At 49.1% G+C, this 25,331-nt stretch overlaps 1 protein-coding gene and 1 long non-coding RNA gene across 3 annotated transcripts in view; one reads left to right on the top strand and one right to left on the bottom strand.

The window, feature by feature from the left end:
- The window catches only part of Ank1 (ankyrin 1), an 83,928-nt gene that overhangs the window by 23,137 nt on the left and 35,460 nt on the right, over nucleotides 1-25,331 (bottom strand). For both annotated transcript variants that reach the window (XM_035452876.1, XM_035452877.1), the window contains 22 exons: nucleotides 21,720-21,917; nucleotides 19,243-19,341; nucleotides 17,257-17,355; nucleotides 16,931-17,029; nucleotides 15,883-15,975; nucleotides 15,438-15,510; nucleotides 14,725-14,748; nucleotides 13,589-13,685; nucleotides 13,212-13,290; nucleotides 11,895-11,992; nucleotides 11,592-11,816; nucleotides 10,859-11,013; nucleotides 10,295-10,506; nucleotides 9,628-9,832; nucleotides 9,230-9,326; nucleotides 8,844-9,072; nucleotides 6,850-6,975; nucleotides 6,605-6,724; nucleotides 5,411-5,489; nucleotides 5,051-5,125; nucleotides 3,047-3,178; nucleotides 1,709-1,855 (listed from right to left, as the gene is read on the bottom strand). In XM_035452876.1, coding sequence (XP_035308767.1) covers nucleotides 1,709-1,855; nucleotides 3,047-3,178; nucleotides 5,051-5,125; nucleotides 5,411-5,489; nucleotides 6,605-6,724; nucleotides 6,850-6,975; nucleotides 8,844-9,072; nucleotides 9,230-9,326; nucleotides 9,628-9,832; nucleotides 10,295-10,506; nucleotides 10,859-11,013; nucleotides 11,592-11,816; nucleotides 11,895-11,992; nucleotides 13,212-13,290; nucleotides 13,589-13,685; nucleotides 14,725-14,748; nucleotides 15,438-15,510; nucleotides 15,883-15,975; nucleotides 16,931-17,029; nucleotides 17,257-17,355; nucleotides 19,243-19,341; nucleotides 21,720-21,917 — 2,761 coding nt within the window. The remainder of the gene's footprint in view (nucleotides 1-1,708; nucleotides 1,856-3,046; nucleotides 3,179-5,050; nucleotides 5,126-5,410; nucleotides 5,490-6,604; nucleotides 6,725-6,849; nucleotides 6,976-8,843; nucleotides 9,073-9,229; nucleotides 9,327-9,627; nucleotides 9,833-10,294; nucleotides 10,507-10,858; nucleotides 11,014-11,591; nucleotides 11,817-11,894; nucleotides 11,993-13,211; nucleotides 13,291-13,588; nucleotides 13,686-14,724; nucleotides 14,749-15,437; nucleotides 15,511-15,882; nucleotides 15,976-16,930; nucleotides 17,030-17,256; nucleotides 17,356-19,242; nucleotides 19,342-21,719; nucleotides 21,918-25,331) is intronic.
- On the top strand, nucleotides 1,130-7,829 carry LOC118239667. Its single transcript, XR_004772420.1, has 3 exons — nucleotides 1,130-1,521; nucleotides 1,836-1,951; nucleotides 6,011-7,829. It is a non-coding gene; the product is annotated as an uncharacterized LOC118239667 (long non-coding RNA).

Below are 25,331 nucleotides of genomic sequence, written 5' to 3' on the forward strand. Positions count from 1 at the left end.
TTGTCACTTGAATTTCCCAAAGCTTGCAGATGTTTCCAGCTGTCTTTCTTTTTCCTTCTGCGAAGGGGGAGCTGGCCTACTTAGGAGCTCCCCATTGGGTTCCAATCAAGTCCCTAGAGGGAAGCTACAATCCCCATAGCTGTAGATCGCTCTTCTGGAACCCTCTGGACCTGAAGAGTGAGTGGAGCATACGCATCAGCAGCCACAGACAACACGCCATGCACACGCAACAGATGCCCATGGGGACAGCCATGAGATGCATGGGTGGGGGGTAGGGCCGGGGGCTAGGAATCCTCTGTGACATGCACTTGTGAAATCTGACAGCTCTGGACACTTGGCCAGGTGGAGACAGTGGAGAACAGGAAGTACAAGAGAGTGAATAGTTAGGATGAGGTCAGAGGCAGAAAGAGAGGAGACAGGACATGATCAGTAGATGAGCCCCACACCCAATGGGGCTAGATAGCATGTTTCAGGAGACACAGGACATGAGACAGAGAGAGTGGGGGGGAGGTTTGACATGCACAGGCCCCACCTGACAGAAGGAGGCCCTGTGTCCAGCCTAGTCTAGAACTCACCTGCCCCTGGTACTCCCTGTTCCCTGATGGCACTACAAGCTGTGACTCAAGTGCCCTTGTGTCCAATGTACATGGCTAGGGACACCATTTAAAACTACCAGTTTGGAGAGCACTGATGTCACAACATAGCTGTCCATAGTGATGTAGAGACACCAGAAGAAGACACATCCCACAGTTGACAAGATTTTTGAAGTATTGAACAGCTTGGAATCTAGCCTAATTTCTAAAGATGAGGAAATGTCTCTGCCATATGAGTGCCAGAAGGCAGGAAGGGCCTAATGTGCAGGCTTCTGGGCCCCCACACTAGGCTGAGGTGGGAGTGGGGCCTGCCCCACTTATGTTCACTGGCCAGACAGAGAGTGGATAAAGAGAAAGGCCTTGGGACCTCCAGGCTCTCGGCAGTGCCTGCTTCTATTGTTGCTTTGTGTAGAGTGCAGGCCTTAGACACAGCTCAGTGGCAAAGGTCAGGGCCTCCTGGGCTTCATCTCCTTGGGATGAGTCACACTGGGGCTCCCTGCCATGCTGAACCATATTGAAGGGTGCAGGGAAACAGATGAGATGATAAAAAAAAAAAAGGGAGAGAGTGTGACAAGGAAGAGAGACTGGGCTCAAGGAGAGGACACCCTTAGTCCTGAGGGTTCACAGTGGGATTTTAAACACCATCAACTGATCCCTGTTAGACCTTGGGCCAGAGCCTCCATGTTTCTTTCTTCCCAATCACTGAATATTCCATAGACAGGGGCATGAGAGGACCCATGCCCTGTGAAACAGAAAGCTTGGAGATTCTAGGGCGAGGGCCTAGGCAATTTCTTCACCGACTCAAATCTGTTCTTGCCATGCCAGGCCCTTCTAGAACCTTGGTTCTGGGGGCTGGTGGAGGCCTGGGAACTGTTCCACATATGGGCACAGAGGCAGGCAGCCCTGGAGGAAGAGGCCCACTGCCCAGGTAGGTGCCACCTGTCTCTCTCACTTGCCTCTGCTCTCCCTGGTAGAAGGAGTTCATCACTGACAACCCTCCCGTCAACAAGAGGGAGAGATGGTTTAGGGGAAATGAAGAGTCATGGGAAGGGGCCATTATTGCTGGTGCCAGGAAGGCAGGGCCCCAGCTCAGCCTGGTCTCATAGGACACTCACCATTCATCTGGGATGGTGACAATGAATAATCCCGGTCCCCATGCCGCCGGTCTGGTTTGAGGTTTCGGCTCTGCCTGCCAGAGCCCTCCAACATGTTAACGATCTCACTTCTGTCAATGTTCCGCAGGGCTGTGTACAGATTCTCCACTGTCAGGAGAGAAGAGAGGAGGCGCTGGAGGAACAAACTCATGTACTTCTAGAGCAACAGGAACGCTGTGCAGGCCTCACAGACACGGGGCAGGGGTAAGTCTGGTTGAGAGAAACAGCTCCCCTTTTTAGATAACGTCTTTTTATACAACAGGTCTACCAAAAATTAAGGGTGGCAGTTGTGGTTTGTTTTGTTTTGTTTTGTTTCTTTCAATGCTGGGGATAGAGTCCATGGCCTTGTGCATGCTTGGCAAATGTTCTGTCTCTGTTGAGCACAAGCTAGATGTTCAGTGGCCATTGTGAAGCATCTAAAGGTGTGTGTGTATGTGTGTGTGTGTGTGTGTGTGTGTGTGTGTGTGTGTGTGTGTGTGTATGATAGTTATAGGTATGTGTGTGATAACTATAGAAATGTGTGTGTATATGTGTGTGATAGCTATAGGTGTGTGTGTGGAGGGTGATAGCTATAGGTGTGTGTGTGAGTGATAGCTTATAGGTATGTGTGTGTGATACCTATAGGTGTGTGTGTGATAGCTATAAGTGTGTGTGTGTGTGTGTGTGTGTGTGTGTGTGTGATAGCTAAAGGTATGTATGTATGTGTGTATGTGTGCATGTGTGTGAGATAAAGAGAGAGAGAGAAAGAGAGAGGAGAGAGAGAGAGCTATAAGAATAATGAGAAAACAAGAGGAAAGACTACTTTTGAAGTCCTGGTCTACATCAGTGGATGAAGAAGCATATGGAAACATCCAGTTCCTGCATAGGGTAGGGTTTGGAGGAGCTGCTGAAAAAAAGTGAGACAAGATTTCCTCAGACAAGAGGAGGGTGCCCTAAGAGAACAAGAGCTGAAGCAGACTGGGATAGGCCCACCCAACTCTGCTTTGAGACCACAGCACTCATCTGGTTGAGAAATTCAATAGGAATACTTGGAAAACAACAGTCTTACATTCTATAACATATTATTCTCAGGGGTCCAGGGCAATTTTTTACCTCCCTCTGAGAATGGGAAAGATTGAGGTCGAGAGCCACTGGTAATATGAACTGGTAGGATTGCCTAGGAGACCTCAAGCCTATGAGAAATGAGAGAAGGAACAGACTGGAAACCCCAGGTCAGCAGCAGGACTGGAATCTGAAAGAAGGGCTCTGGGGGGGGGGGGCAAATCTCTCTAGCAAGACAGTTGGCTGAATGGTACTGACTCTTTGCATTTTCGCCTTCACGGGCCACCCAGAGGGTCAGCAAGGCTGCACTCTGCTCCAACAAGGAGTTAGGGTTTTCTACACGGATCCGGTTGATATCTTCCACAGTGAACTGCAGCTCCCGGGCCAGCTCTGTAGGCAAAGAACCAAGAGCCAATATGAGTGTGGAGTTTATCACAGTCTCCATTAAATTCTGGGGTTCCTTCCCACCAGGAAAGTCTTGGTGTGGAGTAAATATCTGCTCCTAGTGTCCCTAGTGGATGGGGCTGGGAACCAGGCATTAAATGAGTGAGTGAATGAGTAAATGAAGACATTTCCTTTCTTCTTTCATGACTTCACTGAGGAGGCAATGAGAATGAGCTTCCTTGGGTGCAGGACAAGCTAGTCCCCAGACTTTGAAGTCACCTGCAATCTTGCACAGGTGGTCACTGGCTGTCCTCCAAGAACTCGAGTAGAAAGGCAGCCCTGTAATTACTATAGTAGCTCCCTCTGTGACTTTTATTGTGACTGCTCACAGATGGTTAGAAGGGGAATACATCAGCATACTTTAAGTATGAGGAAGACTGTCGAGAAGGTGACTGTAAGTCAGAGCATGCCTATACAACACACACACACACACACACACACGCACGCACGCACGCACGCACGCACGCACGCGCACACACACACACACACACACACACCAAGGAGGAATGGAAATAGCCTAAAGAACAGATAACTCCAGAATTCTGAATTCCCATCATGTGTCTTTTCAGACAGTTCCCACTGTCTTAGCTGAGTTGTCTAAAACGTTGTGCGTGGTGAGCACACACAGGACAGCCATCCACATGAAGATCACAACAAAGAGTGGCGAGGGAGAACAAGTCAGTTTACAGCACCTGAGGCACCATCAACACGTGGAGTGCTTTCCTCTGCCTACCTGTTTCCATTCAAACCCTGTCTGCCCTGCTGTAGCCAGGAGGTACCTTAGGCTCAGCCACAGCCAGAGGTAAAAAGTGAAACATCTGGAGACCTTGCCTTTCTCCCTTTTCCCACAGCAAGCTGCCTCTGAGAAGGTAATGAGTAGCACCGAGAAGGCAGTGGACAGAGTCACGAGGCATTATATATGTATCATATATATGTGTGTGTGTGTTTGGCTGAATATATATATATATATATATATATATATATATATATATATATAATTTGTGTTTGATTTTCTGTGTTCTGTCATTAGCTACAAACTTTCTTTATTAAGGTGGACCTTCACATTCCCAGTTATAAAGCAAGGAGAACCAATATTCCAAAGGCAGCTTACAGCATGAAGGGTTGGTATGTTAGATATAAAATCTAATGCTTACTTTCAAAGGTATCTCAAGCTAGCTCATCTACAAATGGACAGGAAACACTGGACCCCTGCAATGCAGGCTAGCCTAACTATTCCCCACCACTCCGCAGTTGAGTTAAGAGTAGAAACTTAGTAACAGCCAAGTTTGCTGCTAGGCCTTGCACCTAGTTAAGTTTTGAAATAAACAGAATTTAAATGTAGAGATAAACTCAGACACAGTTTTTGTTGGAAAAAATTCAAATAAGTAAACAACAGTTGGAAAGATAAAACCCAGGTGGCGTGTAAGATTGTCCCCTGAAACTACATAAGGTTCACGGCTCAGGATTTGTAAGCTCTTTTCTGCACTCAACCGGTGCTCCTGATGGCCTAGGCTGGTGCTTAACTTGGTGAGGTCATAAAATAAAGGTCTGTTTCCCATGAGTTTCCAGTCCTCTTGATATGAAGTAAGGATAATTGCTTCTCACAATGCTTACAGGGGAAATAGACAAACATGGAGGGGACAGGAAATTCACTGCTCTCTACTGGTGCCCAGTGGTGTTGCTTATAAAATGGGCCATCACACACCCAGTCCCAATGGATGATGAAGGCTGGACACACTTCACCCTGGGTCACCCAGGGGGAAGGGTCATGGGGTTAGGTAGATCTGAGGCTTTTTTTGTCCAAATTCCGTCACTCACCTGCCCAGCTGAGGCCAAGGTGCTCTGTGATGACAGCCATCTTCATATCAACACGGTCTGTGTCACTGGTAAAACCTGGGAAGATGCATTGGATTGCAGTTAGCAGCTGGGGCAGGTCACAACACAGATGAGGTGGGTGTGTGGCCCTTACAGAAGGATGCTCTGGTTACACAGGACCTTCAGATCACACTGTCAGGTAGAGACCTAAGGGGAGGACTCTGCCTGCTGCAGAGAAAATAAGATGAACTGACACCAGGACAGAGTCCTTGACAAGGAAATCCCTGGTAGATTGCCTTGATGGGAATACATTTGCATTCTTATAAGAGAAAGCATACAGGGTACTAGGCAAGGGGCTCCTACCCAGCCGGGACTCGCTGAGAATGCTATATCGAAGGCTCAGGGGTGTCAGGGTCCTCCTCCTGTCTTCTGCTCCACCACCCTGCAGAAGACAAAGAAAGGGTACCATGGATTTTGGGTGTATTCCCTCTTAGAGAAGCTGATGCAAGCCCTCATGTTTTGGGGAAGGGGCATGGTGGTCCATGGCCTGATAGATGAAACACATGGTAGGAGGTGGAAGTGAAGGAGCTTGGTGGTACTCAAATGCCTCATTAATAATATCAATAATGGCAGACCCAGGTGGCCATTATCATGTGAGCCGCGCCTTTTGGTACTCACAACCACATGTGAGGCAGGCAGGCACAATTATAACTTCTATTTCATCGGTGAGGGAACTAAGGCATAGAGAGTGACTTGCACAAGATCACTCAGTAGAGACAGAATTTGAATTTAAACTCAGTTTTTCTTTCTGGATTTGCTTCTGCTCAATGACTCATTTCTGACTCATTTCTGTTTGTTCTAACACTGGAAACTCCATTTGAGAGAGAAATAGGTTCACCCTCATCCCCAGGAGGAAAGAGAAATCAAGTCACATATGTGAAAGTGACCTTGCTTCTCTTCTAGGTGACCACAGAAAGCTAATGACTCAAACAACAGCACAATAGCATTGGCAAATCATGGAGACATTCTGAGGATGGAGTTGCTCCAAAGGTCCAAGCCACAGCATGAGACTCTTACAGGGATCAGAAACAGACCATCGGTCAAGACTCCTTGGCCGAGCATGGAAACCTGGGTTTGGAAGTGGCTGGGGACACCAGGGTCCGCTTGTTTGAGGGGAAAGACAGGCAAACAAATGGAAAAAGAGTCTTGACAACTTCTGTCTATGAATAAGTGACCTTGGGCGAGTCCCCATACAACTGTAAGCCCCAGACATCCCTAGAGCAGCAGGGGGACCCTGTCCTCCACATTATAGAGAGGCTGGCTCCATGTCCTATCTACACCTGGCCCTAACATTCGTTCCTCACATCACAAAACCAGGCTTTATGGACATTCTAGGGCAAGCTTTCTCTGCCTAGTCACAAATCAAATGTCCATAGCAGAGCAAGAGCCCTGGGGGATCCTGGGAATTGAAGTTAGTGTTTCAGAATGAAGAGAGAACCCCTTTGGATGTATGCATGCTTGGGAACTTCTGAGGGACATTGGCAGGTGGCAGCTCACCTTGGTACAGGGGGGCATGGTGATATTTAAGTGACAGAGGATGTGCTGTGTGTCTTCATACTTCATCGCCTTCCGCAGGAATGACAAGAACCCTCCTGGCTCGCGACTGCTGTCTCTCACCTAGATTCAATTACACACAGGGAACTTTAGCAGGACCCTTCATGCTTCTAGGCTGGTGTTCTCAGGGGCTCCTGCCTCCCAAACTCCTGGACCAAGTAAAGAGGGTGGCCATAGGAGGCCAGCACCTTCACAGGGATGGCCAAACGGTTCTCTCGAAATGACTGGAAGTGGAAGCTTCGCTGTTGGGTTGCTTTCTTGACAGGCACCAAGTTCCCAGAGAGTTCTGCAAATAGAGGCATTCCTTCCAGAACCTATAGGAAAAGAAAAGCGTGCTGAACTCATATAGAAACGCCTGTAAGTTTCAGTGTTCCCCTCCCCTCACCATTCATCCCTTGCACAGGGGATGGGTTATGAGAAGCCTCACTGCTCGTTTAGGGGAAAGTGTCATATATAAGCCGTGCCCTATTGATACAGACTTATAGTGAGCATGCTCCCAGGAACTCAGTGGCTTGTCAGGAGACAACATAGCATGTCTTCTGAAAAGGTCCTGGTATGTTCTTAGGTCTATCTGAAGATGTTTTGTTTGTGAGGTGTGCTGAAAAGCCTACAAGTACTTCTCACATGTAAAGATTCCTTCTATGTGCATAATAGCTTCAACTGAGATGTTCCCATGATCATATCTGACCGTTGAGGAAACGGAAGCCATAGACAATAAGTATTTTGACCAGTGAGTACAGGGCAGCATCAGAACCAGGCACGCCTATGTCTCAGCCCCGAACTTCTGATACCAAGCCAGCTCGCAGAGTTAGTTCTTTTGTCAACTTGATACAGGCTAGAGTCATGTGAGAAGAGGAAACCTTAATTAAGAAAAGCATCCCCCCCACATACACACATACACCAGACTAGCCTGTAGGCAAACCTGCAGTGCATTTTCTTGACTGGTAATTGATGTGAGAGGGCCCAGCTCTGCCACTCCTGGGCAAGTTGGTCCTGGGTTGTATATAAAAGCAGGCTGAGCATGCCACGAGGAGCAAGTCAGTAAGTGGCATTCCTGCATGGCTTCTGCTTCACTCCCTGTCTCTAAGTTCCTGACTTGAGTTCTTGCCCTGACTTCCTTCCATGACAGACTGTGATGCAGTGATGAACTATAAACTGAAATAAACCCTTTTCCTCCCCAAGTTGCTTTTGGTCATGGTGTTTTAACACAGCAATAGAAACCCTAACTAACATGTCAGCCTTCCCAGCTAGGATTCAGAGGCCAGACCCTCAGATTATCCCTAGCTTATTATATAAACATGAGAGAGAATCTTGGGATTAGTAATAACTTCAAACCCAGCCCCCATCTTCTCATCTGTTTATCCACATAGCTCCCACTTTTCTAGATGCTAGTACACCCCAGGGCTGCTGGTAGAAGCAAGGAGTTTGGGTCAAATCCTAGAGCTATCATCTGCAGCTCAGGTGTGACTTTAACCCTCTCTCCCAGTCTTGGCTTCCCAGTGTGTACACTGGGGTAACAAAGGTGCCCACAGCTATGAGAGCTAAACCCTACCTTACAAGTAAGGTACTTTAAGAAAAAAGGATTTCAAAAAACTGTGTGTGTGTGTGTGTGTGTGTGTGTGTGTGTGTGTGTGTGTGTGTGTGTGCACGCGCGCACGCGCGCACTCGCTCACACGTGCACACGCACATGCACTTACACACATACCACATACATGCAGGTGCCCACAGAGGCCAGAGAGGGCATTGGATCTTCTGGAACTAGAGTTACAGGTGGTTGTGAGATGTCTGATATAGGTGCTGGGAACTGAACCCAGATCCTCTGCAAGATCAGTAAGTGCTCCTAACTGCTGAGCCAGCTCTCCAGGCTGGCAAGTTACTTTCAATTGTGCCAGATTCATGTGAACTTCAGCAAGTGCCAATTCTTACCTTACAAGTCCCTGAGATGCCTGTGGTGGTGACCCTCATGTTTGTCATAACTTAGCTAAGATGATTCTTGGGAGAGGAGCTGAAGCAATATGGCCTAAAGGTCCCTACAGTTCCAGAGGGAGGACTTCTGGCCTGGACTGGCCATCATGTTCCAGAAGCCAGCCATGAGAGCCACCTTAACCCAGGGCTTTATTTCCTTGTGTGAAGTGAGAAAAGCCTTCCAGGGCTGTGTTATAAGGAGACCTGGGAGCCATACCTCTATGTCCCTGCTCCGTGCCACCTCCACAAAGTTTTCATGCTGTTCCAGGGTCTTGTCCACTTTGTCATCTGTCATGCAGTAGCATCGGAGCCGTCCTTCCCGAGGGTCATTCATCTTGGCAAAAATGACAAACTTGGCCATGTAGGGGACTGCAGTGAGCTCTTTGTACAACAGGGTGGCAAAGTGCACGGCCTCTGCAGTCCGAGGACAGTCTGACAGCCAAAACCTAAAAGGAGACAGCGAGTGGTGAGCATGTGCTCATTGTACCCTGTCTGGTGGGAGCAGCGACAAAGGAATTTCAAGCCCGACCTGGGAGAGCCGGCCAGGCCATGAGGATGGCTCCCTGCGGGCACCATGCTGGGCAAGGAAGGGCCGAGTCTTACCTGGCTGAGACATTGGTGGTAAAGTTGGCACACTCGTTGGCATACACAAGCTTGGTTGTTCCTGTTATGTCTTCCCACTGGGCTTGGTCAGTTCCACCTATGAGAGCAGCAGAAGTAGGGCTGGGGGATATTTTCCATTCATAGGCAGGAAGCTTACCAATGTGCTAAGACAGAAGTGGTACATCCGGGTGATCCTTGGTCTGCAACCCGAGCACTATCTCCCCATGTTGTGGTGAGGAGTCATCCTCAGGTCATGGACTTATACTCAGTTCACTTTTCTTTCACACCCAGGGAAGCCGTAAGAGCACAGGGACGTTGCTGGCTTTATCTTTTCACCACCCAGTGTGTGCCCCAAACCAGCTGCTGCCAATGAAGCAGGCACCAAGAACACCACTCACCAATGACGCTGCACAGTAGGCGCAGGCTGGTGGTATCTCCCTCCCCACTGTCCCTGGGGTTGTCAGTCCACGAGGGAGGAAGTGGGATTCGAAGCCCAATGGGACGGTGGAACTTCCGGCGCCTTGGCTCAACAGTGACAATGGGGCTGAACGTGGCTTGGTTGCCCAGGAGCTTGGTCACCAGCTCATCTGGGACAGGCTGGGCCTGTGAAGTGCCAAAGACAGAAGGCTTAGCCCCAGGCAAGTCAGTGGCTGGCCAGACAGGGTCAGCCAGGTGCCCTCAAAATTCAGGTGAGAAAGTGGCCACCCCCCCCTACTTTGATGGGAATGGTGTCCACCTAGGCCCAACCCACAGCTTAGTGTCTTTCTGAGCCTTTTTTTTTCTCTGTCTCTCATTTCGATGCTTTTCCTCAGCACCTTGGCCCACTTCAGGCCTCCTGTGGAATCCTTCCTGAGGGACATAGCAGGCCATGTTCAGTGGCCATGTTTAGTGGCCACACTGGGCTGTCTACAGCTCTTTAGAAAACACCTGCTCCCCACCCCCCACAGAGTTCCTCTTCAGCTCAGATTTCCCAGACAAAAGTGTGGGACTGTCCTCAGAGGCCAGGTCTCCTCCAGAGCCCGACCTCCACATAGCCTTGGGAATCGCAAGGAGGGGCCACATCACCTGTAGAGCCAGCTTCACTTTCTTGGTGACTGCGTTTTCAGGGAATGTTGCCTGTACCAGGGGCACCAGCTTGCTTCTCAGGGAGCCTCCTTCAGGACCAATGGTGTCATAGTCCTGGCACAGCCGGGACATGATCACAAAGTACAGGGGGAAGTCGGTGGTGATGATGCGGCACACGCGTTTCTTCTCCAGCTCCTCCAGGCTCCCCAGCTCTGGAAACATAAGTTGCCTCGGGATGAACTATGACTGTGGTCTCAGGGTAGTGGCCTAGAAGGCTCAGGCTGAGCTGTGACTGTGGACTCAGAGTCTCCACACCCCTGACACATACACTCTCCAGGGGCTTGGCACGGAGGTGGCCTGGAAGTACTGTCTGACCCAGAGGCCCGGTGGAAGAGGCGCTGGGCACAGGAGTGGGAGGCAGTATGCCTACTTACATGTCCTGGGGATCCAGCACTTGATCATAAGGTCCATTCCCAAACCCCAGGCAGTGCTGACAGACCACCCCAAGTGTGCAACCCATCTTCCTGAAGCAGGAAACCCACCCGGAACTCTAGGGCCCCTTACCTTCATCCATGCCATTGAGGATCTGGTCCAGGTAGCTTTCCCCATAACGGCTCTTGTGTTCCTTCCACACAGAGCCGTTTTCACTCCTCAGCACCACCAGTTCACGGTCCCCACGGCCATGTGAGGCAAAATGGGGGATCTCCACAATCACTGGGCTAAGGTAGAGCACAGCAACTGGTGAGAGAGTGTTCTAGAGGAGGCCACATGCCTAGGCCCAAGGGTGATGGCAGCCGGCCCTGCTCACAGCCTACAGGGAGAAGGGCCTACAGACCAGGGCTATGGAGGAAAAGACTTGCCCCGGGGCCACTGAGGCTAAAGCTTTTACTGTTCTTGGTGGAGAGCAGAGCTCCGGTGACCCCAGTGGGCTTTAGGCAGGTGAGAAAAGAGTACCTGTGGCTCACTCCTCTTGAGGGCCTTGGGGACCCTCTGTGGGGAATGCCTTCAGATGAACACTATGGTGCTTACATGAGTAAACCCTAGGTCCCCAAATAGCCAGTTTCTCTTTGTTCTCTTTACTAGACACCTAGCACTTTTGAGAGAAGTGGGCTCCTCTAGAGCCATAAACTGCTTCATAGGCCCGAGAGAGGCAGGCAAGCCTGTTTGCCACCACAGCAGAGAAAAGAGATGCTGGGCGCTGCCTGGGTGGGGCGGACCTTCAGCCTTAGCTTCATGAAGTGGCAGGAACTGGTTGGAGACACTAGCTGCAAACATTCCCCATGAGGGCATATCTCACCTAAGGAACTGGGCCCCTGTGGGTCCCAGTGCGATGATCCTGCTGGCTAGGCCCTCTTCCTCAGCCAGCGGGGGTGGTGTGCTCAGCTTCTGAGGCTTGACCAGGCGGCAGGTGATGCGTGTGGGTGCTGCACATGTCCGGGGAGGGATCACCACCCTCAGGCCATTGTGACGACTTCCTCTCATGGATCCTCCCCGGGCATCAACCATAAAGCTCACCAGAAACCTGGAAGTACAGGTAGATCATGACAGGGCTGGCTTCCTTCTCAAGGACAGGAAACACCCAGATGTGTGCAACACTCACCCTGTGTGGACAGGACTGGCCACGGGGCTAATGTTGTCTGAGGTCTCTGTGGCTGGGCTACTGGGAATGAGTGAGTCCTCATCGTACTCTTTAGATCCCTGTGGAAAAGAAAAGAGTATCCTGTCTCTTATCTTACCCGTAGGATACCCAAACATGTGCTCAGGCCCCAGAGCTCAGCTGAAAGAAACCACTTCCATGAAATTCCTCGCTGGTGGAAGACTATTTGTGGCCTCAGAGTTGATAGCAGCTCATGGGAGAGAATTAAACCCAACCCTTTATATGGATCCCTAGATGGGCAATTAGCAAAAATGTAGTATACATCTCTGACCGGGGTAATGACTTAAGCAAAGACTTGGAAAGGGAAATTGGGGATCTGCTTAGCATGTACAAACCACTGGTTCTCTCCGTGTGTGTGTGTGTGTGTGTGTGTGTGTGTGTGTGTGTGTGTGTGTGTGTGTGTGTGCGTGTGTAGAGAACAGGATGGTTATAGGATAAGACTCATTCAGGTCTCCTGGGCTTGTTCCTGCTGCTTTGACAGCATCCAGGGACAATGTCACAGTGGCACCAGGGTCCCATCTGATTATCTCTCAAATGCACAGCAACACCAATGCTGTTGACCATGCTGACACCCTAGCATATTTTCAGACTCATATCCTTTTGTGGAGCGGGGAGGGGTTCAGCCCACCCTGGTTGTCAGGTCAGGCCTTAGGGCAGACATGGCAGCCTTCAACACCACATCAACTCTCTCATCTCCCTAAGAAGTGTTCTTGCTCCAGAGGAGAGTGACAATGGCCTAATCTTTAAAACTGGAACCATTGTCATCCTCCACCCCTAGCTACCTGTGGACAAAATCCAGTGGAAGGCTAGGAAGGCACAAACAGGATACTGTCACAAACAACTGTTACACTGAGAACAGTGCTCTGATACCTTTCTGTCCATGTGGGGGTCTCTGGCTCCTATTATCAAATGGGGGAAGATGAGGAAAGGCACAGTGACCCCTTCTCAAGAGAGAGGATGCTGAGGTGTCAGAGCTTCATTGTTTGTGCACCACAGGGGGAAGGCTCCTTCCTGGCCCCACAGCTGGTGGCCTGAACATCTTCCTGCATTTTATGATAGTGTTCCTCACACTTGGAGCCCTCCACTGTGGGGCTCCGGGAACCCACAGCGGGCATAATGAGTATGCCAACCAACAGGGAATCATGGATCTGAGGGTGTGGGCTTCTTTTCCACTTTACCTCCTATTGTCCCCAGGTCACAGGAACACAATCATGGCATGTTCTCCCCCTCTGTGACAGGCAGAGACAAAGAGTTCCTTACCTGTTCTGGGTCTTCAGATCGGATGACCACAGTCTCCGGGGTGACACAAGGGATCCTTGGGATGGCTGGGGATTCCACCCTACGAACCAGAAACATCAGCCAATCACAGAGCAGAACATTTGAAGCAGGCCCCTCCATCATCCTGAGAGACCTGAGTGACAAACTTGAGTCCATCTAATGACCTGTTTGTTCACCCCTCACCTCATCTCACGTGATAAAATGCCTCTCTTATCAACAAACTGACCCATGCCTCCCTGCACCTCGAAGCCCCTCCCTCCCTTGGCACACCCAGGCCTGGCTTTCCGCTACCCTGAGTCCTAGAGCCGCACCTGGCTATCCACAGCATGATCCTCCCACCCGCGCTGAGCCCATCTTACACTTGGTCTAGCTTCGGCACAAAATCCAACAGCTCTTTCTCCTCACCCACATCGCGGGAGTCCCGCCTCTCAGCCTTGGAGCCAACAAGTTCTTCACCTGAAAACCAGGAGCTCAAGTGAGTGGCAGGCTGGGGATAAGAAGTCACTTTCTGTTCCTAGTAAGCACTTTTCACAGTCCACCTCTCGATGTCTACTCTAAAGTGGAGGGCAGTGCTGGTTTCGGATGCCCGAGGGGTCTGTTAGCCATGGAAATTCCCAGTCCTGCTCTTCCAGCACTAGAGCCCAGGGTGGGTCAGGCTCTAATCCCACTGTCTCTCCCCCCTCCCGGCTTTGAAGGATGGAGAACAACATAGCCAGAAAGAAGGTTTTTGTTTGTTTGTTTGATGACTTTCTCATCACACAGCAGCTCTTTCAGAGTGTAAAATGGCTCCACATAGAGTCACAGTTACAGATATATTTCTTTTTTTCTTTTTTGAGACAGGATTTCTCTGTGTAGCTCAGGCTGTTCTGGAACTTGCTTTGTAGACTAGGCTGGTCTTGAACTCAAGAACCCGCCTGTCTCTGCCTCCTGAATACTGGGATTAAAGGCATGAGCTACCACACCCCGTTTAGTTTGCAGATACTTCCAATCTGCCATTACAGAGGGGGAAGCAGCACAGTGCTCAAACCTATTCACTGGAGGCTGGAGCACTCTTTTTGTCATGGAAACCCCTTTGTTTCCATTATTATTTCTGTACCTTGAGAATTCCTCATCCTGGAATTGTTATTTGTAGTTCCAAATCCATAAAGAGGATCCAACTCCCTGCACCTAAATCAGCAACCTGTACCCATCCCCTCATCCTAGCCTGACTAGAGCAGCAGCCTGGGCTCTGCAGGAGGAACTCGGCCCTATGACCTGGAGCTGACAGGATGGAAGTGTAACTGTTCATGCAGGATGAGCACAGACACAGTGGCATGGGCACAGATACAGAGGTGGTTTCATGGTGTGCATGTCCTGTTTAGTCAGCTCCAGGCCCTGCATGGGGCCAAGGGGGGGGCGGGGATGAAAAGCAGGCATGGGTTAGTGAGGACTCGTGGGCTTATGGTGGGATGTGCTCTGGTGAGAGAGACCACAGGGAACATAAAGCATTTCATACCCATTACAGTTATCTGAGCAGTTCCTGGAAGGCAAAGAAGAGCCAAGTTGAAGGAATGACAGCATCAGACTCCAGAAAGCGAGAGGCATGTTGTTAAGGGTGTATGTGCTAGAAACTCTAGCTGACTGTCACACAACCACCGAATTCCAGACGGAAGGAGCCAGAGAGCAGGCCTGACTCTATGCTATCCTGCATTCCCTCAATTCTGTGAGGAAGCAGGGCTTACTTGGGGAAGGGAAACTGGAAAGATACTCTGGAGATCATGAAGTAGAAACCTTTATCTCCCCAAAGACAATGGAAGACTCCAAATTTCCTGCCCACCACACTGTCTTCTGACAAGGCAGCCGACCAAGACACACTCTCTTTTTAAACAATCTGCCTTATCATTTGAAGAGGCTCAAGGAAAACAGCAGCCAGATGTCGCTGCAGCTGCCGCCAGCTCTTAGAGCTAGCTTGAGTGGACCCATTCTTGATCAGCTGCAGGAGCATCATATATACAACTAATCTGCACATAAAGACTAGAGGTCTAAAATATTAACCTCTAAGTTCTCAATTTTCCTTCACTGAGGATCATCATGAAGGAGGTATTCTGTCAATAGTATTTGTAAGGAGCGGGTCTCCCTGGTTTCAATGTGTGCTTGTATGTATAGCCTGGATCTTTTCCGAGGGCAGCCTGAGAGGTTAGAGTCTGAGTTCATCACCAAAGATTTTACCTTCATCTTCAGATACATCCAGGATCTCATCCACTGTCTCAGGGTAGCTCATCCGATGTTTGTCACTGACTAACTGAAAAGAGAAAGGGCAGGGGATAGGACCCACTCAGAATGGAGAGTGGTATCCTTGCTTCAGCCCAGCTATTGTCCCAGATGAGCAACCACGAAGGGACACGGAAAGACGCATCTCCAAAGAGAACCAGGCTAGGAGGCATTTGATCTGGAAGCTGAAGCCGTTAGGTGCCACAGGCAGGATAATGCCAGACTGCTTGCCCTTTCCTCAAGCCCCATCCAATTCTTTGGACACTAGGTGGCAGTATTGCCCCACCTGTAGCTAGTAGTACCTACAAGGTGGGAGGCATTGGCTTTGGGCAGTAACCCTCAGAGCACTGACTGTAGCTGGGGTGGGGGTGGGGGCTGCCTCAGGGGGGTGGGGCAGACATACCACTACACTGGTTTCATCCGTGACCACCTTGAGCACGTCTGTTACAGAGATATAGCCCAAACGCTTGGCTATTGCCAGAGGTGTGGTTCCATTCTAGGACAGAGGGAAAGCAGACAGTCAGAGGAGTCTGTCTCTTGCACACAGACCAGGCTTGCTTGGATTCTTCAGAAGGGCCTAAGCGGACAGACTGGGCCTTGAAGCCAAGATCTGTGTACAAGTGTGTGATCCCGGAGACCACAGAGATGAGACAAGGCAGAGAGGCAAGCAGGACACACTATAAGGCCTCAGTGTGAAGTTTATGGCCTGGACATGAGAACAGGGCCAAGTCCCCACAAGGCCCACAAGCACTGCTGGGAAGAACCAGGTAACAGCAATGTTCCCACACCCCTTCTTCAGCTGCCAACAACTGAGTGTTATAATAGCAGCCATCCTGAATGATTTAAAGCAACTACTTAGAGCAGTCAGAAGTCACAAATTCCCCAAATGGGATAGGGGCACACTTGAATGTTTTGATTTTAAGCGAAAGGGTTAGGTGGAAACTGCAAGGCATTGTAGCTCTTATTCTCTTTGAAGGTCTTCTCTGCTTGCAGAGCGTGCCTGGGCGGCACATGACTTCAGCCCATCTGCAGTTACACCCTCAGCAAACACCTACAGCCAAGGGTCCACAGCTGTGAGTTGGGAACAGCCCTGCAGGTTAACCCTACAAACCCCATGGTCAGGACAGGGAATTCATCCCAAACCACATCACCAAGGCTGCCAGGGGTGTATTTGAGGTGCAAAGTATTTAATTTTGTCTACTGATGCCATCCTTGATGAAGGTAGCTTCAAACACACCAGATGGTATGTCAGCAGGAATAGTTACAAGCCAGAGGAGAGGAGGCATGGTGTTACAAAGGATACACTACAGTGACCAAAAAGAGAACCATCCTGGACTATACAAGGCAGCTACATTATGGTGCCTAGCTCTGCCCAGACTCCAGAGTGTCAGCAACTTACATGGTCAAGGATGCTCCCCACACTATGTGAAAAGGGACCAGGTGGTACTCACCGAGCTGACCTCGTTTGGAGAAGCACCATTCTTCAGAAGCAGTGTCACAATGTCTGTGTGTCCCTGCTGAGCTGCCTGGTGCAAGGGGCTGTATCCTAGCTATGAAGTAAGGCAGGCATTTGACATGGTCAGTTAGCTGTTGGGGGGAAGAACTGCATACAAACTCCAAAGTCTATCTATTACAACTGCCCCGCCAACCCCCACTTCCTTCTCTAGGTTCAGAGTTCAGGACTGAAGCAGGGCCTGGAGTGGCTCAGGCTGCCTCCTAAGTGAGTGCCCAGGAGCTGTCAGCGTGGGAGATGGATGTAAGGTACCCCTCCCTGTACCTTGGTCTTGGCATTGACATCCGCCTGGTGCTGTAGCAAAAACTTCACCAGCTTGATATTTCCATAATGACTGGCCACGTGGAGTGGGGTGTAACCCATCTTAAAGGCAAGAAAAGAAGGTGGTTATGAAGTCATTCGGGTATCCCAAGCACCAGCAGAGCCACGCTCAAACAGATCCTTGCAGAAGCGGCTGCTTAAGGGAGGGGAAAGAGGCTATGGGGAAGGGTGGGGGCTGCTGAAGAGACAGAGCTGATGCTGGTTAGAGAAGGGACAGGACTAGTGTCAGACAAAAGAAGGTTGAGATGTCCCCGAAGTCATCAAGCAGGCAATTGGAAGGCTGACATGAACCCGGGAGAGAGGGCTAGGCTGAAAGCTGCTAGCCTTGAAGATGATCAAGGTCAGCTGACATGAAGAAGCAGAGAGAGGACAGAGGGGGACTAATGTCTGTGGCCGTGCTTAGAAAGGCTTGGGGTGTGGCAGGGGATCTGAGATCGGGGGCCAAGATTCCAGAAGTGTTCTTTTTAGAAGAAGGGGCTGACAGGTCTGTGCTAGGAGGAGCTCTGGAAAGACAGATAGCCATGCACTGTCAATGCTAATGTTCACAATAACAGACTTCTTTCTGTCTTCTACTAGAGGGGTGGAGCCCCACTGTAAATATCCAGATGCTAGCTGAGTTACTAGAGTTTATAGGAACTGACCATGGTCTAAAGGGATGGGCCATGGTTAGCTGTGTGACAGTGGGCTGCAGTGCTATTTCCCAAAAAGTCTCTCGTATTGATTTTTGTTTCTTAGGTAGGGATGGAGCCTGATCTCCCACACACCAGCAGGTGCTCCACACCCTCCTGCTAAAGCTGGGCTCCAGCTTCCATTGATTACTTTGGTGTTATGCCCAAATGGCTGACATGTCTTTTGTCACACATGTCCTTAGGGAGCCAGCTGAAGATTACAGCAATCCTCTGAACACAGATCCCATGGGTCAGACCTTCATGTCCTGGGATGACTTTGTAATCTATGAGACAGCTTCAATCTCCAGAACAGGGTTCTTCAGGGAAGGACCCCAAAGACTGAACTAGGCCAAGGATACTCTTGGGCCTTAAAGAGATTTTTGTTGGAGCTGTAGGCAGCTCTTCTCAGGTGAGTGGCTAGTGCATCTGTGCAACTGGGGTGCGTGTGTGCATGTTGCTGGCAGTGTCACTCTGTTCCTTCTTTGGGGGGGGAGTTCTGTGCTGGGGACAGAACCCAGGACCTTCCTTGCACATGGTTAGGCAAACTCTCTACCCCGAGTTACATCCTCAGCCCCTTGTCCTTTCTGCTTAAGGCAGATGTCTGGCAACAAGAGGAACCAGGGTGTTCCTCTTCCATGCAGTTCCTTCTCCCACCAGCTGGAGGTGCTTTTTTCTCCCCCTGGGCTGCCAGCTTCTTATTCTAGATGTCACATTTTACAACTCCTTCCTGTCACCCCCAGTCATCACCCCTACACTGCACACGCCCAGAGCAGGGTGCTGTGCGCCACACACACAGCCACCCTTACACACAACATAGGGCTCTTTGCCACAGAGAGCTTGAGAGAAAGTCAAACTCCCATCAACACAACCCTGGCAATAAAAGGGCTATACTTCCACGTGACACAGAGGAAGTCTGGACACCCTCCACATGCTTACTTCACACAAAACGAGGCAGGACGTAACATCATGTGTAAACACCCCATCCAAGTTCGTATGACAAACCCAAAGGTCTAGTAAACTGTTAAAATTCCCGGTTATAACTAGTGACCATGAATGCTGGTGTCTCGAGACTTCTTACCAGTCCCAGGAAAAGGCAGTTGGTCCTCAAGGTTTTGTCTCCATGAAGGAGACAATGCTGAGGTGTGAGGGGATGCCCCTGTGATGCTCTAATGTGTGAGGGGGACATCTGGGTGGATTGTGATGGAGCATGCAGCTAAGAGACAGAGCCATTACAGATGCAGGATGGGGTTGCCTGCCTTACCCGGGTGGTAGCATCCACTGTGACGCCATGTTTGATCAGCACGTCTGCCACTGGAACATGGCCTTCTTGTGCTACCAGGTGTAGAGGAGTGAGTCCACTCTAAAAAGAAACAGATGTCCATCAGCTTTGAGCCAGGGAAGAATTTCAGGCTATAGTGACAGAACTGTGAGGCTTGAGAGCCCCAGGCCTGTGCAGCACCAAAGCAGCTATCTGACTGGTTATTTGGCAAAAATTTTCTTTTCCTGGGCCTCTAGGTCCTCATCTGAATGTCAGGTGACTAACATGGTGAAGTGTCAGGCAGCTTTTTCTATTAATGGCCAGACTGCTAACGTATGAGACCTGTGATAATTGAGACCTGTAACTTTGTAGCTTTGGCGACCCTTGTAACAAGCAGTTCTAACCAGCATGGAAACCACTGGGCATGGCTGGTGGGGTATGTCTTGTGTGCTGTGAATATGTTTCTCTTATTGGTTGATGAATAAAGCTGTTTTGGCCAATGGACAGGCGGATGTAGCCAGGCAGGAAGTATAGGCTGGGCTACCAGATTAGGAGAATTCTGGGAAGAAGAATGCAGGGAGTGAGTTGCCAGAAAGGCACCATGTAGCTGCCGAGGAAGAAAGAGGCCCTGGCTTCACTGGTAAGCCAAAACCACGTGAAGATACACAGATGAATAGAAATGGCCTAATAATTAAGAGAGAGCTAGCCAATAAGAAGCCTGAGCCATCAGCCAAACAGTTTAAAATTAATATAATCCTCTGTGTGTTTTGGGGGACTAAATGGCTGTGGGACAGAAAAAAAGCTGTCTACACATGGCTAAGTTCCAATGAAGCTTTATAGAACTAAGCAGTGGGCTGGAGTTGGCCCACAGATAATAGATTAGCTTAATGAAGACTTTCACTTGTGGTAATTGTTATTTCCATGGTAAACTTTGGTGCCTTGGCTTCTTATTCTAGAAGATACAGGCTACCACCGTCTTATGTAAAGTCTCATTCCCTTTACTCTTCATGCTGAATACATAAGCCCAATTCTGGTTCCCCATGCAATGACTCCACTTGTCTCTGCATGCCTCAGGTCACTCAAGGTCCATCCTTGTTCCTAATCTAACCTGTCACTTTTGAGATTTTTGCTTAATTGGAGAGTTGAGATCATTAATATTGAGAGTTATCAATGAGCAGTACTTATTGATTCCTGTCATTTTGTTGCTATGGTGTGGGTCCCCTACCCTGCTCTTGATTTGCTGGTCTTCGATTATTTATTCCTTGTGTTTCCTTGGGTGTGTTTAAACCCCAAGACTTTCCATAGCCACTATGGAAATCAGTGTGGTGGTTCCTCAGGAAACTGGGAGTCAATCTACCTCAAAATCCAGCTATCCCACCCTTGGGCATCCACCCAAAGGATTCTTCATCCTACCACAGAGGATCTTGCTCAGCCATATTCATTGCTGTTTTACTCAGCAATTGGAAACATCCTAGATATCCAAACAGACGAATGGATAATGAACATGTGGTTCATTTACACAACAGAATAGTATTCAGCTGTTAAAAATGAAATCATGGAATTCACAAGTAAATGGATGGAGCTAGGACATGAATGAAGTAACCCAGACCCCAAAAGCCAAATATGGGTATGTATTCTTTTATATGTGCATGTTAGCCTTTAAGCCTTCAATAGCCATGCTACCATCTATCTGTACAACCACAGAGGTTAGGGGTAGAGTTAGGAACTAGGGAGGGGGAGGATCTCCCAAGGAAAGGAAAATAGAATTAATAGTTATGGAGAGACTACAATCCCTAACACTAATCAGTCTCTGTGAATTTGCCTGTCCTATTAATGGAATTATGCAACATCGAGAACCACTTTGAGTCTGTGTGCAGATGTACACATACATGTGCATGTTTGGAGGTCAGAGGTCAACCTTAGTGCCAACTTTAGGAGCTATGCACCTTATCTTTAAGACAGGGTCACTCACTACAAACAGCTCTCTGCTGGCTGGTCAGTGGGCTTCAATGTCCCTCCTGTCTCCCTTACCCCCAGCAACACTGGGACTATTATCATGAGCTACTAGGCCTGGATTTTTACATGGGAAGAATTACAAGAACCCGAGAAGATGGAAGACACCACGCAAAACATACCTTCTACCACAGAAAGCAGATATTCAGTACCAAATTATGCAGTGTACTCCTGAATGTACATGCTAGCCTACACTGGGGCAAGTATACTCTGGGTTTCCAGGGTGGTCTTCTTGTAGGTCCTCAAAGAGGTACAGAAAGGCAGGATGACACTGGAAGGATACCCAAGGCTTAGGGTCTCACAGCCTTCCCAGCAGGCTGTGAATTCAGTATTATACTGAGATAAAACTTACATAGGACTGTTGTCAGGGTCCTGCCCACCTATCTCAGGCAGAAGCAGAGCATTGGGCAAGCACTTATAAGCTGATACCTACACTGAAGCTGTGAGGTAAACTCAGAGGGACCTACCTTGTTCCCCAGGTTGCCATTGGCTTGCTTTGATAGGAGAAGAGCAACCATTTCCGTGTGGCCCTCTTGGGCAGCAAGGTGCAGTGGGGTCACACCTTGTACAGACTCAGCATTCGCTGACCCCCCATACTGCAGCAGACTGCGGGCCACCTCTATCTGGTTCTGCTTGGCAGCAATGTGCAAAGGAGTGTAGCCATTCTGAAACAGAAGAAGGTACCTGAGATCTGTTTCCCCTGACAGACTGATGAGGTAATGACAGGAGGGTACCGGGTGGGGCTAGGCCTGGCTCACCCTCTGAGCAGGGCTGTTGTCATCAAGGAAGGCATGTTAAATTAATAAACAAATAGACAAACTACCAGCTTGGAGCTAGATCTGCAGGCTCGCATAGCCGGCAAACTTCTGCAGCCTTCTCACCCTCTGTCATGACCTATCATCTTCTTCAGACTCGCTGCTGGGCAGGAAGCAATGTTATCAGGCAAAACTTGGATTCCAGCTTGAAGGCAAGGTAGGGAAGAGTTAAGGTTTCCCACCTTCCCTGCTGGCAGTAGGGACTCAAAGCCCCAAATGCTTTATATGGAAAAGAAACCGGGAACCTCGTACAGGGGCACACATCTGTGATCCCAATATTCTGGAGACTGAGGTGGGTTGAGCCTGAAATCAGCCAGGGCCAAATATTGAAACCCTGTCTCAAAACAGCAACAGAATGACCGGCTCTTGAGAAGCCTACATTCCCTCTTCAGTATGTATTACTGTTTGTTTTTAATAGAACCCTAAAATAAACTGTTCCCTATGCAATTGGGCCCCCAGTGTTGTGATTTGGACCTGCTGGCAGGGGAGTCAAGGATGTGGGGATGCCAACCAGTTCTATTCTACTCAAAGCCATCTGGGACCCAGGGCACTATTCCACCATCTAGGTGACTTCCTTACATATTTTTAAAGATCATTAAAAGGGGAAACATCTATCCACCTTGTTTATTTCTAAAAAAAAAAATCTAGGTGGATCAAATATAATTATGTACTTTCCAAAATCATGACATGTGAACAGTGCAGCCCTGTGTGGTGGCTTTGCCATACACACACTTCTGGGCAAGGCAGGGTGACGTGTATTGGCCCTACTAGTTAACTGTGTCTCACTCTGTTCTAGGGTCTCACTCTGCAGTCCAAGCTGTCCAGGAAATCCCATATAGCCTAGGTAGGCCTCAAACTTGAGGCAGTTCTCCTGTCTCAGACTCTCAAGTGCTGGAAATACAGGTATAAGCTATCACTTCTGGCTTTAAATTTTATTTATTTTTGTGTTTTTGGTAGCAAAACATTGTCAGTGATTGGGTATCTAGTAACAGTGAGCTCCTCATCCTACAGTAGACAGGTGATAGGGTCAGTTGGTGACGTTGCTTCATGATCTTACTGGAGCATCACCCCAGGTACTTATAGTTAGGAAGGCAGGCATCTAGATTATTCCCTATTTTGTGACAATGCTCTCTCTGAGAGGTGATGTGCTCTAACAGACATCGAGCTCAAGGTTCTTTTGGCTTATTGACTGTGATGGGTGTGCTTAGCACTTGAGACCGTGTTCAGTGCAGAATTAGATCCAGAAGGTCTCATTAGGGCTCTGTGTTCCTAACCAGCCCCCAGTTGATGCTGAGGTTGATGGTCCATGAACCACACTTTGAGTAGCCAGGCCCTGGAATATTCAGAGTAGAGGACTGCCAAGCCAGGAGGTTTCCACGACAGGATCCATAACCTCTGGGAGCTATCCGTGGGCTTTTGCTTGCTACCCACTTAATACTGAGGGTCTACCAACTTTTCTGGCTGAGATGTCTTAGTGAAATAAGGACAGACATTCACTACAACAAAGCAAGGCTTTTTGTTTTAACACCCCCATGGCACAGTCATTGGAGACATTTGCAGTACATCCCTGGATGTACCAGCAGGATCCCCAGGTCACTTGGGCTGCTGTGGGTAGCTAACACACTGGCATGAACAGATACTGATTTGTCAGGGACAAGCTCACCCTGGAGACAGCTAAATCTTCCAGGTCACCTTGGGTTAAAATGGAAGATGAGTCATTGACCATCTCGGAGCATGAACCAACCCATCAGAGTGTCCCCCAAACCAAGACTAAAGCAATGATGACCTTTTGTGGGTGACAAGGAGAAATGGCAACTAGGTTGGAGTGCCAGGCAGAGGTCAGACAGGGGTATATGTCAGTAAAAGGCTCTTTTCCCCCAGGAAATGAACTCAGAGAAGGAATGCACACGGGAGGGAATCTGTTAGCATCAGACCGAGGAGGGAAGAGTTTGGTTTGGGTGCAAAGGGATTTACTGTGAAATTCTACAAAATTGCCAGACTACTTTGGAAACTATTTTTGCCATGGAAACAAACCCCATCTGTTCGGGCTTTGAGCTGCCTTTCGCTCTCTTTAAATATCATGAACCTGGCTCCAGCTCCGTTTATATAAGTGGGAATGAGGAGGAGGAGGAGGAGGAGGAGGGGAGTCCGGTTTCTTATTTTTAGAATCAGGAGTAAGTCAACATCTTAGCCGGCTGTGTGCTGCCTCTGCACAATGACGTAGGACTTGCTACCACAGGAGACAGGAGTAGGGGCGAAGCCTGAGGAGACAAGGGCTTCCCGAGGCTCTCTGTGTCTGCAGGAGATGGATGCTGGGAGTTGAGGTGAGCATTATCCTGAGCAGGGAAAACAAGCTGAGGCCATCCGGTCCCCTCCTTACTGGTAAAATTAGTAGGTGTCAGCTAAAGCACAGTGACCCACCGAATGACTCTCTCCTTGGTGGGCAGCACTGGAGCTCCTGCTGTGTGAGTGAATTCTGTCATAAATCATTCTCAGGCTGCCCTGTCAGAAGGTAGGGCACCTGGTATAGGCAACAGGGGTGTCTCTACTATGCTGGCCCTGACTCTGTTCCTGGTCAGTCTCATAGTATACTCTTGTTTCTCACAGATACAAATCTCACCTTGTCCCTGGGGGAATCTGGTACTCAAAAGGCTCCTCTGACCTCTGGCTGGCTTTTTTTTTTTTTTTTTTTTTTTTTAAATTCCCCTTCCCTGGTCCCTCGAGGGCCATAGAATCCTATTCTTGAAAGTGCATTTCAGAAGCAGATGTATAACCACTGCAGAACATGTAGGGGTTAAAGGCCCCATCACAGTGTCTATATTCAAAAACAGAAGTAAACTAGGGAGACCCTCACACTCAGACAAGACTCTTTGCTTCAAGGCCCAGAGAGGTGTGGCCACTGCACCCAGCACTAGAACCTTGGAAACAGGCACAGAATGAGACATCCCAGTGGGCCACAGTCCCACCGAGTGAAAACTCTGAGAACAAGGCTTGTAGGTCCAGGAAGACCCTCACTCACACACCAGACCTTTGACCATTAGTTTACAAAACACAGTTGACATGTAGCTGGTGGGGGTGGGGACACGTAGGGTGTAAATTTAATTCCACCATTGTGAGGGACCTTCTGACAGAAAAGTATTACCCACTTCCCATGCTACGAGCCCTCAGATAGCAGCAGTGCTCCTGCAGGTAGTATTTGTGAAGGTGTTGTGAAGTCTCTGTGTTTACAGAGTCAAACACAAAACCTCTGAGGTCACTTTAGAC

The sequence above is a fragment of the Cricetulus griseus genome, assembly GCF_003668045.3.
Source record: "Cricetulus griseus strain 17A/GY chromosome 1 unlocalized genomic scaffold, alternate assembly CriGri-PICRH-1.0 chr1_1, whole genome shotgun sequence".
NCBI lineage: Eukaryota > Metazoa > Chordata > Mammalia > Rodentia > Cricetidae > Cricetulus > Cricetulus griseus.